Source organism: Prionailurus viverrinus, chromosome A3 (genome assembly GCF_022837055.1).
Source record: "Prionailurus viverrinus isolate Anna chromosome A3, UM_Priviv_1.0, whole genome shotgun sequence".
NCBI lineage: Eukaryota > Metazoa > Chordata > Mammalia > Carnivora > Felidae > Prionailurus > Prionailurus viverrinus.
In genome coordinates this window covers 117,637,048-117,652,130 of record NC_062563.1, presented here as the reverse complement: position 1 = coordinate 117,652,130, position 15,083 = coordinate 117,637,048, and the positions used below count along the sequence as shown (strand labels likewise).

Genomic DNA, 15,083 nt, shown 5'->3' with positions numbered 1-15,083 from the left:
CGTCCAAGGGTATGGTTTAGTGGAAGAAACAGACACATAGACAACTGCGGTGTAGACAATGCATATGAGGACGTAAGTGTGCATGTAGCTCAGTGCCACAGGGGCAGGGGCAAGGCACAGGAAGTTTCCTAGCAGGGCTGATGGGAACAGCGGGGCTGTGGGCAAGTTGGGGTGGTGAAGCCTGGCGCCAGGGAGCTGTCAGAGCTGGTGGGGATGGAGAGGAGGCGCCCATCAACGATGGGCTCGCTAAGTCATGCTGTGACACTGGTATCTGAAACCATGGGCTTTCCGGGCATTCTGAGAAAGGAGGCGGAGGGACGCTGAGACTCTAAGAGCTGGGAAAAGAGAGAGTGGAGCACCCAGTCCTCCCTGCACTTCTCTCCTGCAGGAAGGGGGTGGCATCAGCATTCCCACCCGTGTTGATGATTATCAGTTCTACGGGGGCCTGCGGGGGTGGGGTGGGGAGGCCCTTACTCTCCCAAGAGTGAAAACTCTAAGTGACCATCTCTCCTCACTCTTCCCCTGGGTCAGGGAGGGCGTCATTAGTGACCATGCGAAGGAGTGACTTTCTCAGCTCACCGAGCAAGTCACGGTTGTAAATAATCAGACAGAAGTGAACCTGGGGGTTGGGAAGAGAAGAGTAAGGTAAAGTACAATTGAAGATTTTTGTTTAATTACAAAAATTATTTTATTTTTTTTTTAATGTACCCTTGAGAATATGGCAGGGATAAAGAAATGAAGCTAAATTAGGCACCCTCCCGTGGCTCCTAGAGCAGGTGGAGAAGACCAATGAGCTTGCCCGTTATGTTGTCAGTTCTGGGGTGCTCCTGCCTGGGGTGATGGAAGCCAAGTCCATTTGGAATTCCCTGCTAGTGAGGAAAGGGGTTAAGTAAAAGTTTATTGAGAACGTTTTCCATATCAAGTATGCAGGTTATTCTGTGTCTGAGAACATCCTGGGATTAATGAGAGTTGGAACCAGAAAGAATGTGGTGTCAGTGACTGCAGTCAGAGATCCTAGAATTAGACCACCAGGCATGGGCCCTAATTAAGATTTCGTATGTCCTGGACAGGGACTCAAGGAAATGTTAGGTGGCCAGTTGACAGGGTACCAGCGCAAGCACAAGCAGCGACGTCCCATCCTCTTGAGGGGATGGGGCTTGGATGGGTGACAGCAATCCTTGCTCACCTGTAGATGTCTCGGGCCATTCCAAAGTCTCCGATCTTGGCCACTCGGCCAGGGCCTGGACACGTCAAGAGGCAGTTCCTGGCAGCAATGTCCCTGGGAAGAAAAATGAAGGAGAAAACGCACTTCCGAATTTATTTCTGGGAAGATAAACGTGATATCCATCACAAGGACTTCCACCTGCAATCTGAGTTCAAATAGTTCCCTCTCTGCCCTGTATTTCCTTTGCTACTTCTACCTCAGTATGAAAGAAATAGCTATACCAATTCCACCCTCAGAACTACCAGGGAAATGGAAACGGAACAGGGGAGATGATTGAAAATGTCTAATGGGAGAATAATAATGAAAGTAACGATAATAGGAACTAGAATTTATTGGCCTCTTGCTCTGTACCAAGCATTGTTCTAAGTGCTTCATGGGTAATTATCACAACAACCCAATAAGATACAGGGTGCTATTATTGTTCTCATTTGGGTAAAAAATGTAAGCTAAAAGAAAATAATAGAGAGACGTAAGAAATGCCATTTGGCCTTAGGCTATTGTTTTGTACAGATTGCTGTTGGAGTCTGCCAGTTGTCTCAAGGATTGTGCTGGGACAGCAGGACTTCCATGACACCAAATTCAAGCAGGTCAAGGTATTCCTAAGTAATTCTAGTTTTCTTTTCTTTCTTTCTTTTTTTTTTTTTAAGAAGCTACTATTGTTCTCACGCCCATGATTGTCACTAAAGCCTTTGCTAAGCTGTGTGCATCACAGCTCTGTGGCTGAAGAATCTTTTCTTTCAAGTTATAAAGTTATCATGTCTTCTTTGCTGTTGTATAGCAGATGGCCTGCTTTCCTGTGGCATGCCTATAAGGCATGATCAAAGCTTTCCAAGGCTCATCAGCATCTACTTGCTGACTGCTTACCCATTCTTGACGTGAGCGTGGGAATGAAGGATGCATCCAGAAGAAGTCTGGGATGGGCCTCTCATAATATTAAAGTCCCGGACAGAAAAAAAAAAAAAAAGAGTACTTCTCAGGCAGTACAGGTAGTGCTTCCACAATTTAAACTGGTTTCCCAAAGGTCCTGATCTTTGGTTGAGAAATAAGGACGTGGAAAATAAACAGGACCAGGAGTGGGGGTAATCAGGACACTTAAGATACCAGAACAATGGGTTGGAGTGGGAGATGGATGTTGTTAATGCCACTGACCTGATGCCGAAGGTTTAAGTTGAATTTCGAGGAGCAATAGTGCATCAAATGCCCTAATAAAACTATAAAAGCATAACATATATGACATCAAAAAGAAGAAAAATAGTAGGATATATAGCCATTGCTTCTCAAGAAAAATAGACTGAAGTAGAACAGGAACAATATTTATATCTCTAGGAAGGTCTTTACGCTGATGTGCGTGAAATGGTTGCTTAAAAAAGTGATTTTGAATTTAACGGCAAGAAAGTGAATGTGATATCATAGAACATGCCATGAATTGGTAGAATGACCCATAATTCTTGAAATGGCAATAAACCATGTCCAAAGGAAACAGATCTAATAGAAAAATGGGAGCGTGAGAATCTGGGGGAAGGAGTTCCTCTCTGAATGCAGAAGGTGTGCATGCATGGGAGCCTGTGAATCTTGAGGCAGATGTCGGTGGAGGAGAGAGGATAAGAGGTCACACTGCTGTAGGAGTGTGCCACAGAGCCCATAGCCAGCGAGGAAGTACAAAAGACGCCTTCCTAATGCCAGTTACCCCAGAAGAAAAACTTTGATCGAGATGGACAATTTCTATTAGAAGTTGCCTTTTGCTTATAAAGCAGACCATCTGATACATTCCTGATTTGATCTTTGACAATTCCATTTCTCAAAAACGATAAGAGCAGCAACAAACTATTACCCTGGGATCTAATTCTGACCTTTGGTAACTATTTACAGATGTGGAAGTGGTAGGACTCTTGAGAGAATGTGGTCCTGTTATCTTATTATCTATAATGACAGAGTGCTGGATGTAGTCGAAATATATCATGGCTTGAGGAAAGCAGATTTCAAAACGTCAGGGGAAAGAAGGATGTGATCTCTAAGCCAGAGAATCTGGATACTGGGTGAATGACATGGGGTGGAGACGAAAAAGCAGAAATGATCTCAGTAAGAAGGGAAGGCAGGTATCTGCAGTCACCAAGGTGACTGCACAGCTTACTGTCCGATGAGTCCAGACTTAGAGAACACAGACAACAGGTGGAAAGATGGCTCTAGCTGGGGCTGAATTCTAAAAAGAGTATGACCTTGTCTTGTCTGAATAGCAATAAAGTCCAGAACTGAGATTTATGGAAAGTTCTGGGCACAACGAAAAGGGCAAGACTGCCCTGCACTTTGAAGCAAAGGGTGTAGCTTTGGAGGGAACACGAAGGATTGGTCCCAGCCCCTTTTTCACTCCTGTTATTTCTATCAAGCACAAATCCTGCAAGTTGGACAGAGTTAGAATTAAGATGAAGATCTGAAGACCAAAATGATGGAGGGACAGTAAAAGGATAAGCTGGTGTGAGCATTTATTGCCTTGTTTTAGGAATGACTTTGGGAGCCTGGGCGAGCACATTTCTTGATCTTTAATGTCTCCATTTTTATTAGGGCAAAAAGCAGGGCTTGCTATCTGCCTACTTGCTTTTCCATTTCTGAACTCATACAGCTTCTCGCATTTCCTGCTTTGTACTTTACATATTAACTATTACACACATGTGTTATACTCTTTGAAGACATGGGTTAAAAAGTGATTGATAGTTCACCAGGTGGATATTTACCAGTCGAGAAGTGTATCATTGGGAGGAGCTTTGCAAAGAGCCTAACAATCTATTTGACTTTTCAGATTTCACAATCAAGGTGTCAGCTGGGAAAGTCATCAACATCGCCTGGAAAGAAATATGTAGACTCTATCATGTCTATAGCACTACATGTGGATTTGATGTCCCAGTCAAACACGATTTAAACATAAGGGTCATAGACAGTAGATGAAATGAACTATGGAGGCAAAGAAAAGAAACATTATGCTTCATTTCAGAATAAGTATTTTAGAAAAAGTTTAGGTATCCAACAGACATTAATTGTGCCCTACGATATACCAGGGCTATGAAGATGAATAAAACAGGGTCCTTGCCCTTGAGCTGCCGATAGTCAAATATGTGAAACTATGAACTCCTTTAACTTCCCTTAAAGAGGTAGGTTTTCTAGATGGGGGACACACTAATGTGATAGAGGGCTGCGAGATACAGACAGGAGTCCTCGCAGGAGGTCAAGGACTGCTCAGCTAGGTCTTCAGTGCTGGTGTGGATATTTTATGATACCTATTTTACATATGGGGCAGATGAAGCCCTGAGAGAGTAAGTAGTTGTCTTAAAGACAAGTGAGGCTGGGGCACCTGGGTGGGTCAGTTGGTTGAGTGCCCGACTCTTGATTTCTGCTGGGGTCATGATCCCATGGTTCATGGGTTCGAGCCCTGCATAGGGCTGTGTGTTGACAGCACGGAGCCTGCTTGGGATTCTCTCCCTCTCTCTGCCCCCTCACACGCTCTCTCTCTTTCTCTCAAAATCAATAAATAAACTTTAAAAAAATGTTTAAAAAAAAAGACGATTCTGAGTCATCTGAACAAGTCTGGAGAGACACCCACCACTCTACTCTGAAGTGGGGGATCTGGGCCCTTGAGACAAATAGGGAAGCATACGGAAAGAAGGCAGAGGGAAGACCGAGGTCACTTTGACTCACCGGTGGATGAAGTGATTTTCCTCCAAATACTGACAGCCACAGGCGATGTCCCGAGCCACGTGCAGAAGGTCCAGCATGGCCAGGGAGGAGGGCTGGTTCTGTGGGGAGACAGAAGCGATCCACTGCCAAGAGATTCGTGGGGAGAGAAGATCTGAAATACGGGCTTCAGGTGCTGGCAAGGAGCAAAGACGGGCACGCTGCCCAGCTGGGTCTCAGCCTGGCCGCACATCAGAAATCACCTGGCGGCTTTAAACAAACACAGATGCCGGGGCCTCACCCCAGACCAATGAATCAGCCTCCCTGGATGGGTGTAGCGTTTGCAGCCTTCACAGCACCCCCTCCACCCAGGTCAGTGCAGTGCGCCACCAGGGCTGAGCGCCCTCAGCTGCAGCAGCCCAGGATGGGGCGGGTTCCCCTGTTCATGTAGTCTGCAAACTCTTCCACCTCAATCTTCACCCACCTTCGAGTCCCCCCAGCTTATAAACAAACCTGTGAGGAAATCAAGGGAGCTAATGTTTTTAAAATGCTCTATTGAAATGTTTAAAAGTATTAAAAAAAATTAATCTTCTCCAAGAAGATCTGGACCTAAAGTGGATTGAAAAGGACAAGCTTGCAGGAAATGCTGGGCAGTTGAAGGGCGATCTCAAGCTCTTCGGTATGGAGTTTTTTGTGCACAAAGAGACGTCATCCCACCCCCGGGGGTGAGCTCGTCTCCGCTTCCCAGACAGCCTTGCTGAGCACCCAGAAGTCTTTTCTGAAGGTCGAATTCCCATCATGGTGTCTCTTTTAATTCCTAAATCCACGAAGTCTGCAGTAGCATGTTGTCATGCAGTGTCACATTCACTTTGCTGTTCTGTTTATTTGACCATGTCCCCAAGTAAACTTTGAGGGCCCCAAGACAGGGATTTCAGCGTCTACTTCCACGGTACGCAGCACGATGCTCGGGACACCACAGTGGCTTGATGAATATCAGGGGGTAGGTTGGCCGATCATAGCAGTCTACGATTTACCCAGATGCTGGCTGGGATTTTCTTTGCCACAGATCAGGGCCTCCGCAGGACTCCTTGGAGCAATAGTATGGGTCTAGGGGAGGCAGGGAGGGGTCGTGCTTCTCTAGGGCATGCTTCAATTCTGGGGGAGACAGCAGGGAGGGGAATACCCTCTGCCCATGGCACATCAGGCAATGCCTTACGTGCAATACAGCAAGTCCACGCACTTGACGCCCTTTGACGCAACATCCTGTGTGGTGGTAGGCAAGAGAGGGTATCTCCGTATTAAAGAGGAGAAGGCTGAGAGCTCAGAGAGGCTAAGTGACTTACTCCAGGTCACACAGCCAATAGGAAGGAGCCAAAACTGCCCTGAGCTGGGCTTTGAGGATCTGGGTTGGGGGAGGCAGGATTCTGGGAGCCATGTGTCAGGGAAGGGATGGAGTGTGCATGGACACAGTGCAGAGTACTCAACTGAATCAGAATACAGCACACAAATGCAGTGAGCAACTTATTTCAGTTGAGCTGAACTGGGCTTCACCCCTGCTTGTGCCCTACTGGCCGTGTGACCTGGGACTAACTACTTTGTCTGTCTCAAAGCCAGTGTTCCTGTCTGAGAAAGAGGCACGACACTATCACCTTCACTAGATGGTAATAAGAACCCACAGCAAGAGGCACAGAGTGAATCCCTCATAAAGGCATCTGCAATTATGGTGGGGTTACTACATGGAGGGGACTGGGGGTCTCGGGAAATGGTCCTTGTGTTTGGCTTCTCTTAGGGGCCTTGTTAGGATCAGAACTACTGGGCACTGTGAGAGAGACAGTCCCCATTTTCTGGGGGAAAAAAGTAATATATTTCCAAGGGAACTATTAATCCATTTTGCTGCAGTATTAGAAATATCTTCTTTCTCTTCAGGAAAATGTTCTGTTCCTATAAAAGAGGACCGGTCATAGCTTCCCCCAAGTCTCTTTGTGTCTTAGCCCCCATCACTCAGGATGCCAGGACCATTGATGTCTTAAATGCCTGGCAGGCTGCAGGGACTAAATCTTCCCAGGCTTTAACCCATGGGCCAGGTTTATCTGAACTCCCTGTCTTGGCTGCTCAGAGCAAATTAACTGCTCCACTAATCAGTCTGCACAGAAGCAGATAGTTGGCAACCTGTGTGTGTGTGTGTGTGTGTGTGTGTGTGTGTGTCGGGGGGAATTGGGGGGAGGTGTAGATGTTGTGTCAAAACTGATAATGAAACTAGCAATGCAGAGCGTAGCTGGGATGTCCAATGGCATTTGTATCTATCCTGGACAAAGAAGGAGTTGGAATCAGGTTTTTGTTTTTGTTGTTGTTGTTTTCACAGATTCACTGATGTGGCCAACTCTTCACTGGCACCTGCTTGCCCCTTCAAGCATTTTGGAGCCAGCAGCGGTATGGCAACACTAGAGCCAAAGATTTACACCTGGACATTAGCCCAAAGCAGAGGTTCTCACCTGTGTTCTGTGACCTCCGGGAGCCTCCTCCCGTGTACTGAGCATATTCTCTAGAGCCATTACCAGAGGCATCACCATGTTCCGGACAGGCACAGACACTATTGTGGTTACTGGACTGCCACCTTTAATTGAGAGATTACTGAATCCTTAATGGCTTCTCTTGTTATTGATTAAATCAATGGATACCAAAGGACAGCTATTAGCCCATATCTGGCATATATTAAACTCTCAATAAATATTTGTTGAATAAAGATTGGTCCTGTAAAATTATTTTGACATTAAACAGGGTCTTTCCTTCTTGAGAAGGTGGAGTCCTGGGACCAAATGAGGTTTTCATCTATACCCATGCATTCTGTTTCCATGACAGACATGGTTGTTTCCAGGGTATCCATTCTGTCCTACTGTGTCTGTACATCTGTTCCATCACTTCATGTCCATCTGAAGCCAGAGTCCCTCGGGCCATCTCTGAGGTGCTTCAACCCTAAGAGTCTATGGAACTGCTGAACCCCAGGGATGGCAGGAAGACAGGACCAAGACCTTGTCTGATTCTGGATGCCCGGCCAAGCGCCTCAAATGGCAGGTCATCGGGTAAGCCCCGAGAGTCTCGGGGGTTCAAACAAATGAATCAGGTGTAACTCAGGCCTTTGAATTCAGCAAGTGTGGCAACTCAACCCACCATCTTTCGGGGTGTGTATTTCTCCAGCTGTGATGTCCATTAGCCAATCCTTCCCTTCTTTGTCATGTACAGAGCTTACTGATATTTGGCCCCCTCTGTCCACTACAACGCATGTTCCTTTCTCACAGTCAACCTGATCCTTACTCTGCTCAGTTGGATTTTGTGGCTCTGAGAATCCGTAACAATGCCCAGCAAATCTCCCCAACCCCTAGGAAGCTGCTGCCAGGAACACATGCGCATGGGCTCACCCTGGAGGGCTCTAGCCCAACATTTAAATCACCTCTCCTGGGCAGGCATCTCAGGAGGGACCAGCTCGCCTGGGATGGGTGGGTGTGTATGAAGGTGAGGACCAGGATGATTGGGGTGCTTCAAAGGCTTGGGGGCATGGCTGCCAAGAAGAGCGACATGAAGGAAGAGTGGGGTCAAGGGTTAAAAGAGTGGATTTGGTGAGTGGGACCCTGACCCTCAGAAGCAGCTCTCCCAACTAGAGTCGACCCTCTTCTGGCTTTGGGCATCCCCTTGGCAGTGCCTGCAGTTAGAGGTCACAACTTGGCACCAGGTTCCTTGCTCTGAGCTTCCTTGGGGGTAGGAAGCGTTGGGAGGTGCCCATGAACTACACCTTTGCTCTTTGGGACGATATTCAAATCATCATTACCATCAAAAGAGAGACAGATGCCTTTGCCTGCGAGAGACACAGAAGCTCCCCATCCCTGACGTCCTTGGGCTTGCCAAGTGATGGGGTCCCAGATCCCCTTTACAAGGACATCTGTCCTTTGCATGCACAATACCTCCTTCTCCTCAAGCCTCAGGAATGTCCAGTAGGAAAATCAGAACTAAGCCTCTTTCCAGAGCGTGATGTTTTATGGCCCTGTTTGACCTCTGCCAAAAGCACTGCTGAGAATCTCAGAGCACAGGACTTGAAGGCTCTGCCTTCCTGAGTGGTGGTGGAAAGCCTTTGAGGCTGGTATCCAGACCCTGGCACAGACGTCTGCATAGCTGGGGGTCAACGACCTTAGCTCATCTTGGCTCCATGGCTTCCCAAAGAGGAGCACTAAGATAAACGGCATAATAGGCTGGAGAGAGCACTGAATGGGGAGCCAGTCACAAGTCCTGAGTTCTAGTCTCAACTCTTCCACTTCCTGTGTGGCCTCAGCAAGTCACATAGCTTCTGTGACCCAGCTTTCTCATCTGTAAAATTAAGCTGAGATCTACACTATCTACTTCATAGGGTTTTTTTTTTTTTTTTTTAGAAACGTGGCAACTATGAGGAGGATGAAGACAGTGCTGATGAGGATTATTATGAGATGGGGGTTGGTCTCCCCCCCCCCCCTTTCTCCCACTAGGTCTGCTCAGGTGCACACACTCATCTTTTCAGGGAGTTAGACCCGATTCTTCTTAGATGCCGAGACAGGTCACCCAGAGGCTTACAGGAACGGTTATGGGGAGGCTGCCAGGGCAAAGGTTTTCTAGATGCAGCCTGACTGTCGGTGGGGGTTAGAGCAGGTGTGAACTTGCAAGGTTTCCGCCTCCAGTTTGAGTACCTGAGAACACAGTGTTCAGTTCTGGGCTTTTCGTAGCAAGGTGGCTGTCGTCTTTTTCTGCTTTCCTGGGGGTGGGGAGGATACAAGTCTTCCCTGTGGTCTTCATGGTCCAGTGGCAACTTGAGGAAGCTGGGTCCTAACTCAGGGGTCTGGTCTGCTCCAGTTCCTCCTGGTGCTCAGGGCCTCCTGAAGGCCCTGGCAGGGACAGGAGTGGGCAGCTGGACTCTGAGTGTGCCCAGTGTGCTACACCTTCTAATTTAGAACGCACCTCCGAGATGTTCTAGTCCAGCCCTTGGATTTCACCCTGCAGATACTGAGGTTAGGGGGTTCACAGTCCGAAGCCACATCACTGTCTAATGGCCAAGCGGGGCTAGGATGTGGCATTCCTGGGGTCCATCTAGGTTTCTTCACCTACAAGCTCCAGCCACTTAATCATGACACACATGCATAACCTTCATAAATATTTCACAATATACTTTATAAGTATTTTATTTTGACAGTAAAACTACAAGGTCAGGATGTCCCCACTTAAGCGATGAGGATAGTGGGATTCAGAATGAGTAGATGGAGAATGATCTGCCCCAAATCAGTTGAGTTAACGACATGGCTGGCATGAAAGTCCCCCTCTGTGCTTGTCCCTGGTTTGGTTTTCCAGAGTCAACAGGTCACAAAATGGATTCAGGCTAGAGGACCCATTGCACAAGCCTTGCGCAAGCTCCCCAGGGGTGGCCTCAGCTATCGTCCACCTTTTGTCCAATCTCTCCTGGCCATTCCCCCAGATCCAAGCCCAGAGGCCAACTCCCTTGGTCCCACTGAGTATGTTGCTTCTCAGGCTGTCCACTCCTGCTGTTTCCACCCTCTGCTCCATTCCCTGGTACAACCACTAAAGGACCAGTTCTCACTCACCGGGCGAGGACGGGTCTCCCGGAGGAAGGACTTGAGGTCTCCTCCCGCCATGAGCTCCAGCAGGATAAATCGGGGCAGGGCTTGCAGACTCACCCCAATACAGCGCACGATGTTCTGGTGGTTGAATTTGCTGCAGAGCAGAGGAGGGTGGGGGGTAACCAAATTTAACGGAGCTGAGTCTGGGAAAATCTTAAGTGGGAAAAGCAGGATACAAAGTCATGTTTTCAGCAGCTGCATTATGTGAGTGCATTCTGTAAATGTGGGTAGCATGAGCCGAGGCTGGGGAGAGTGTCACCCTTGAGCAGGTGGAAGAACCAGGGAGCGGGCGGGGTGGGAGTTCAGTCCGCATGGGAGTGTTGGGTTGGAGGCTGGAGAGGTGCTCAGGAAGGAAGTAGGGTGGGTGGGGGAACAAGGGAGCAGCCAGTGTCTTGGACATTGGTGCATGGGCTGCTTGCTAGGATTCACGTGTGAGTTCTTCGAGAAAGCCCTAGGCAGAGAAGCTGAAGAAGCTGCTTCCTCCAGGGACTGAGCGAGCCCTGCCACGTGACCGCATGTGAAGGAGAGTGAGGAGGAAGGCCACGTGCATCCCCCTTGGGTGCTCATGGGGAGGTGCTAAGTCTGGCCAAGAGGTCCCAAGATTTGGGTTTTCTTTCTTTCTTTTTTAAATTTATGTATGAAAAAAATTTTTTAAATGTTTTATTTATTTTTGAGAGAAAGAGAGAGAGAGAGAGTGCAAGCAGGGGAGGGACACAGAGAAAGGGAAACACAGAATCTGAAGTTGGCTTCAGGCTCTGAGCTGTCAGCACAGAGACCGACGTGGGGCTCAGATCCACGAACCGTGAGATCATGACCTGAGCCGAAATCAGAAGCTTAACCGACTGAACCACCCAGGTGCCCCTGGGTTTTCTTGTTAATGTGGTCCTATTAGGACACATGGGGCCGTGGGGCTGGTGAACCCCACGTGGGAACTGCATGCAGAGCTGAAGCACACACCCGGCTGTACACTGAAATATAGCAGTGATGGGTTTTCAGCAACAGTGAGATGGAATGATTTGGGTCCCCTTCCATATAATCTTATACTCTCCAAGCTATATTCAATAATCATGGATTACATGTGTAATCACAAAGTATGCTAGTTTTTAAGCAAGGTGCTGAGCCTGCTCGTGGCGTCCTCCTGTGGCTCCAGGCACACCACGGGCACATCGCGTACTGCCCTGGCCTTGTTCCCCTACCACTTTCGCCCGGGGGGGGGGCCCAGGTCACCCCAATGTGTCAGGATGTTTGAGGCTCTCCAGTGTAACAGGAGGCCATGAGCGCGGCCAGATCTCAAGGTCAAACACCTGCATCCTTGTTAAGGCCATCTTCTGTCAGAACGCATGCCCTCTGGAGCTCTGGGCACTTAGATTCCCAGCGAGGGGCCCCAGAGCCACATGTTGAAGGGTGCAAGCCCGGTGTGCAACAGGGTGTGGTGGCCTCCCTCATGTTAGGGACGCACTTCCTTTACATGAGATCTAAGAGCTGGGATTGGTGAAGGGCCTTGTGGAAGGCTTACTTGCAGGGAAAATGTATCTTCCACTGTCAAAAACTAGCATGCTCTATTAAGAAAAAGGGGGAAAAACCCAACAGATGACACAGGGGTGCTAGGTGAAGGCAGAGGGATATCTATTGAATTATTAGGCCACAGAGGTTTTTTTTTCCTCAGACAACCACCTGGGGCTATTCGCTCTGGTAAGATGTGCCAAGAATTTTAGGGAGTCCCCTGGTGGAGAGGAAGGGGATGCTGGAGGACAGTGCTGTTTCCCTTGGAGACAGTTAGACAGGAACGTCTAACAGGGATGGGGGCGTCTCTCTGTGGCTTTACCTGATAATCAAGGCTTCCATGAGGAAATCCAGTTCATCCTGTTCAGAACACACCTCAGGCAGCGTCTGGACACAGAAGGGGAGGGTGGAAAGGGGGAGAAGGCTGTGAGCAGCAGGGGTGAGAGGCTGTCAGGCGAGAGCTGAGGCCCACAGAGACTGCTGGTCAAGGTCAGGCCCGTGATGGAGCCTGCCTCTTACCTTTACAGCTACTTGCAGGGGGCTTGGGTCACTGGGCACTCCAGACACCTGACCTTCATACACCTCCCCAAACGCACCATGGCCCAGACCCCTGTGCAAAGGAAAAGGCAAGATGAGGCAGGGGGGTGGGTCATGAGAAAGAGGCACACAAGGGGCAGGGGTCACATACACGCTTAAGAGTAACACCCTCGACCTGGCTTTGCCGTACCATCCCAGGCCTCCTACTGCTTTATCTGAAAAGTGGCAAGAAAGGTTCCAACAGGATTCATAACACTGGTTGAATGTCCATTCACTCAATGAAGACTGAGTTTTTGATATTTGCCAGTGTCATAAAAGTGACTAAGACATGCCCTGCCAGGAGAGGCTCCTGATCCCTGGGGAGGGACAGGTCACGGGCAGACACTTTCATAAAGCGAGCGCAGTGAATGATGGAGGAAGGCATGGAGTGCTCTGGAAGCTCAGACGAGGGGCACGGTGCTCCCCTAGAGGTGGGAGGGACCCAGAAGGCTCGAAGGAGCGCTTTGGTGATTCCGAGGAACGCCCTGATTCCCTCCTATCTTGTCTTCTTCTCATTGTACAAATGCCATGAATGTATAGGATGTGAAGCAATTAAATACCTCCTCAAATGGCCCTAAACATTAACCCTTCTCCCTCTGGGAGGGCTGGAAATGCCCCGAGCGGTTGCTTTGCTGGCCTCTTGTGCCTAGAAAGATCCGTGGTGCAGGGATGACATCCAGCCCCCTAGAACTCCCTCACCCCACCACCCCGGAGGACAGTGGTGGGGCACTCACCGGATGAGGGTGATGTTCTTCCGAGGCACCTCCTTCAGGTCACTGATGGAAGAGGTCTTGCCGGCAAAGCAGTAGTTGGGGTTGTAGTCAGTCATGATGGTCGAGGTGCAAAGCTTGCTTAGCTTGTACTCAGGGCTCTGAAGCTCCATCTGCATGGCTCGAAGCTCCTGGTGCTTCCGGCGGTACACTACAGACAGACGAAGGTTAGCTGCAACGTGGCCTGGACCAGGCAGCCTGGCCCTTGAAGCCTAGCTCAGGCCACCTCCTCCAGGAAGCCTTCCTGGATCTCCATCTCCTCCTCTGGGACCTAAACATTTCCATCGCACTTAGTAACACTAACACAATGATTATGGATATGAAAGCATCCCTTAACTGACAGGTCACTTAAAGTTAGTGTAAAGTTTGAGATCATATAAAGGGGAAAGGTTTTAATGTGTCACGCAGGGGCAGAAACCCATTCGTTGGAGGTCCTCTGAGAAGCAGACCCAAGGTGGGATTAAACATGCAAGGATTTCATTAGGGGAAACGGCTGAGAGGAAGAGGGGAGGGAAGGCTGAGAGAGCCATCAGGCACTGACCCCAAGTGTGGGAGCTTGAGGGAAGGGTGAGTAAAGACCTGGACAGCTACACAGTCTAAGCTCTGGAGCCAAAGTCAGCCATCAGAGGGGTCCTGTGTCTCCCAGAAATGGGCCTGCCTTAGAATCTCTGCTAAGCCCTGTCGTTGGGTGGGACAAACATGGCAGTGGAGTTGAGAGTGCATCTGGGTCTCTTGATCACTTATGCTTCCCGTAGTTGGAAACTGCCCAGCCACGGGGAGAACTGCCACAGAGTGAGGAGGTCTCTCGCTGGTGCCTAAGGACCTGCATTCTAATTCCACCTTTATCACTTACAAGCTGAGCAACAGTGTGAGGTCATGTGACCTCTCTGGACCTCAGCCCCTTTCTCTGTCAGCAGGGACAGTAACTCCTGCCTGTCCCCTACGCTCCCCACCCCCCACCCCCTCGGGAGGTCATAATGAAGTGAATTCACCAACAGAAAATGGTTTTGAAAAATTTTAAAGAGCTCTACCAGTGCACGTGATCATTACCCCTGCTGTTGCTATATGTGAGAACATCCTGTAGGGCAAAGTTCACTGGAGGCGGAACAAAACTGAGATGCCCAGGGTGGATTCTGTTTCTAAAGCTTGGCCCCATCAGTTACGGGCCAGGGCAAGTGGGTCAGCTGCTGTGTGCTCAGTCCCCTCCTCTATGAAATGCACCAACCGTGATCGTAGGCTTAAGTGAGGATTGGGTGAACTAAAATGTGTAAATCGCCTGGCACGTAGGACGTGTACAAGTGTTAGCTCTCCTTATCCTGTCCCTTTGAAGGATGGCATCATTTGGGAATAACACACGTTGCCATCTCCCTGACCACCCCCAACCCCCACCGCCCACTGTGAAGGGTCTAAAAGTGTTGCCTGTGCAGATCTTCCCCCCTGCCTTCCTTTGTGTACCTACCCACCTGCCCTGGGCATTGCCAGAGTAAGAACCTGGCTGGACCGCGCTGAGCCCTCCGAGACCTGCCTATCAGCTCACCTTGGCTCACAGGCATAACAGAACCACTTAGAAAGCAACTTTGCATTGTCTGCTTGAGGTGGGGAATGGTGGGGCAGCTGGAGGTGGTCCCTGGGGAGTGAGCCAAGCCACGTGTCCACTGAAGCCCATGTCTGATGACAGCTGAAAATGAACTCTGG

General features: G+C 49.2%; 1 protein-coding gene across 3 annotated transcripts in view; it reads right to left on the bottom strand.

Annotated features, from left to right (window-relative positions):
* The window catches only part of ALK (ALK receptor tyrosine kinase), a 676,334-nt gene that overhangs the window by 18,029 nt on the left and 643,222 nt on the right, over nucleotides 1–15,083 (bottom strand). For all 3 annotated transcript variants that reach the window (XM_047852186.1, XM_047852183.1, XM_047852185.1), the window contains 6 exons: nucleotides 13,353–13,539; nucleotides 12,562–12,652; nucleotides 12,365–12,429; nucleotides 10,504–10,633; nucleotides 4,913–5,010; nucleotides 1,187–1,279 (listed from right to left, as the gene is read on the bottom strand). In XM_047852186.1, the coding sequence (XP_047708142.1) occupies nucleotides 1,187–1,279; nucleotides 4,913–5,010; nucleotides 10,504–10,633; nucleotides 12,365–12,429; nucleotides 12,562–12,652; nucleotides 13,353–13,539 (664 nt within the window). The remainder of the gene's footprint in view (nucleotides 1–1,186; nucleotides 1,280–4,912; nucleotides 5,011–10,503; nucleotides 10,634–12,364; nucleotides 12,430–12,561; nucleotides 12,653–13,352; nucleotides 13,540–15,083) is intronic.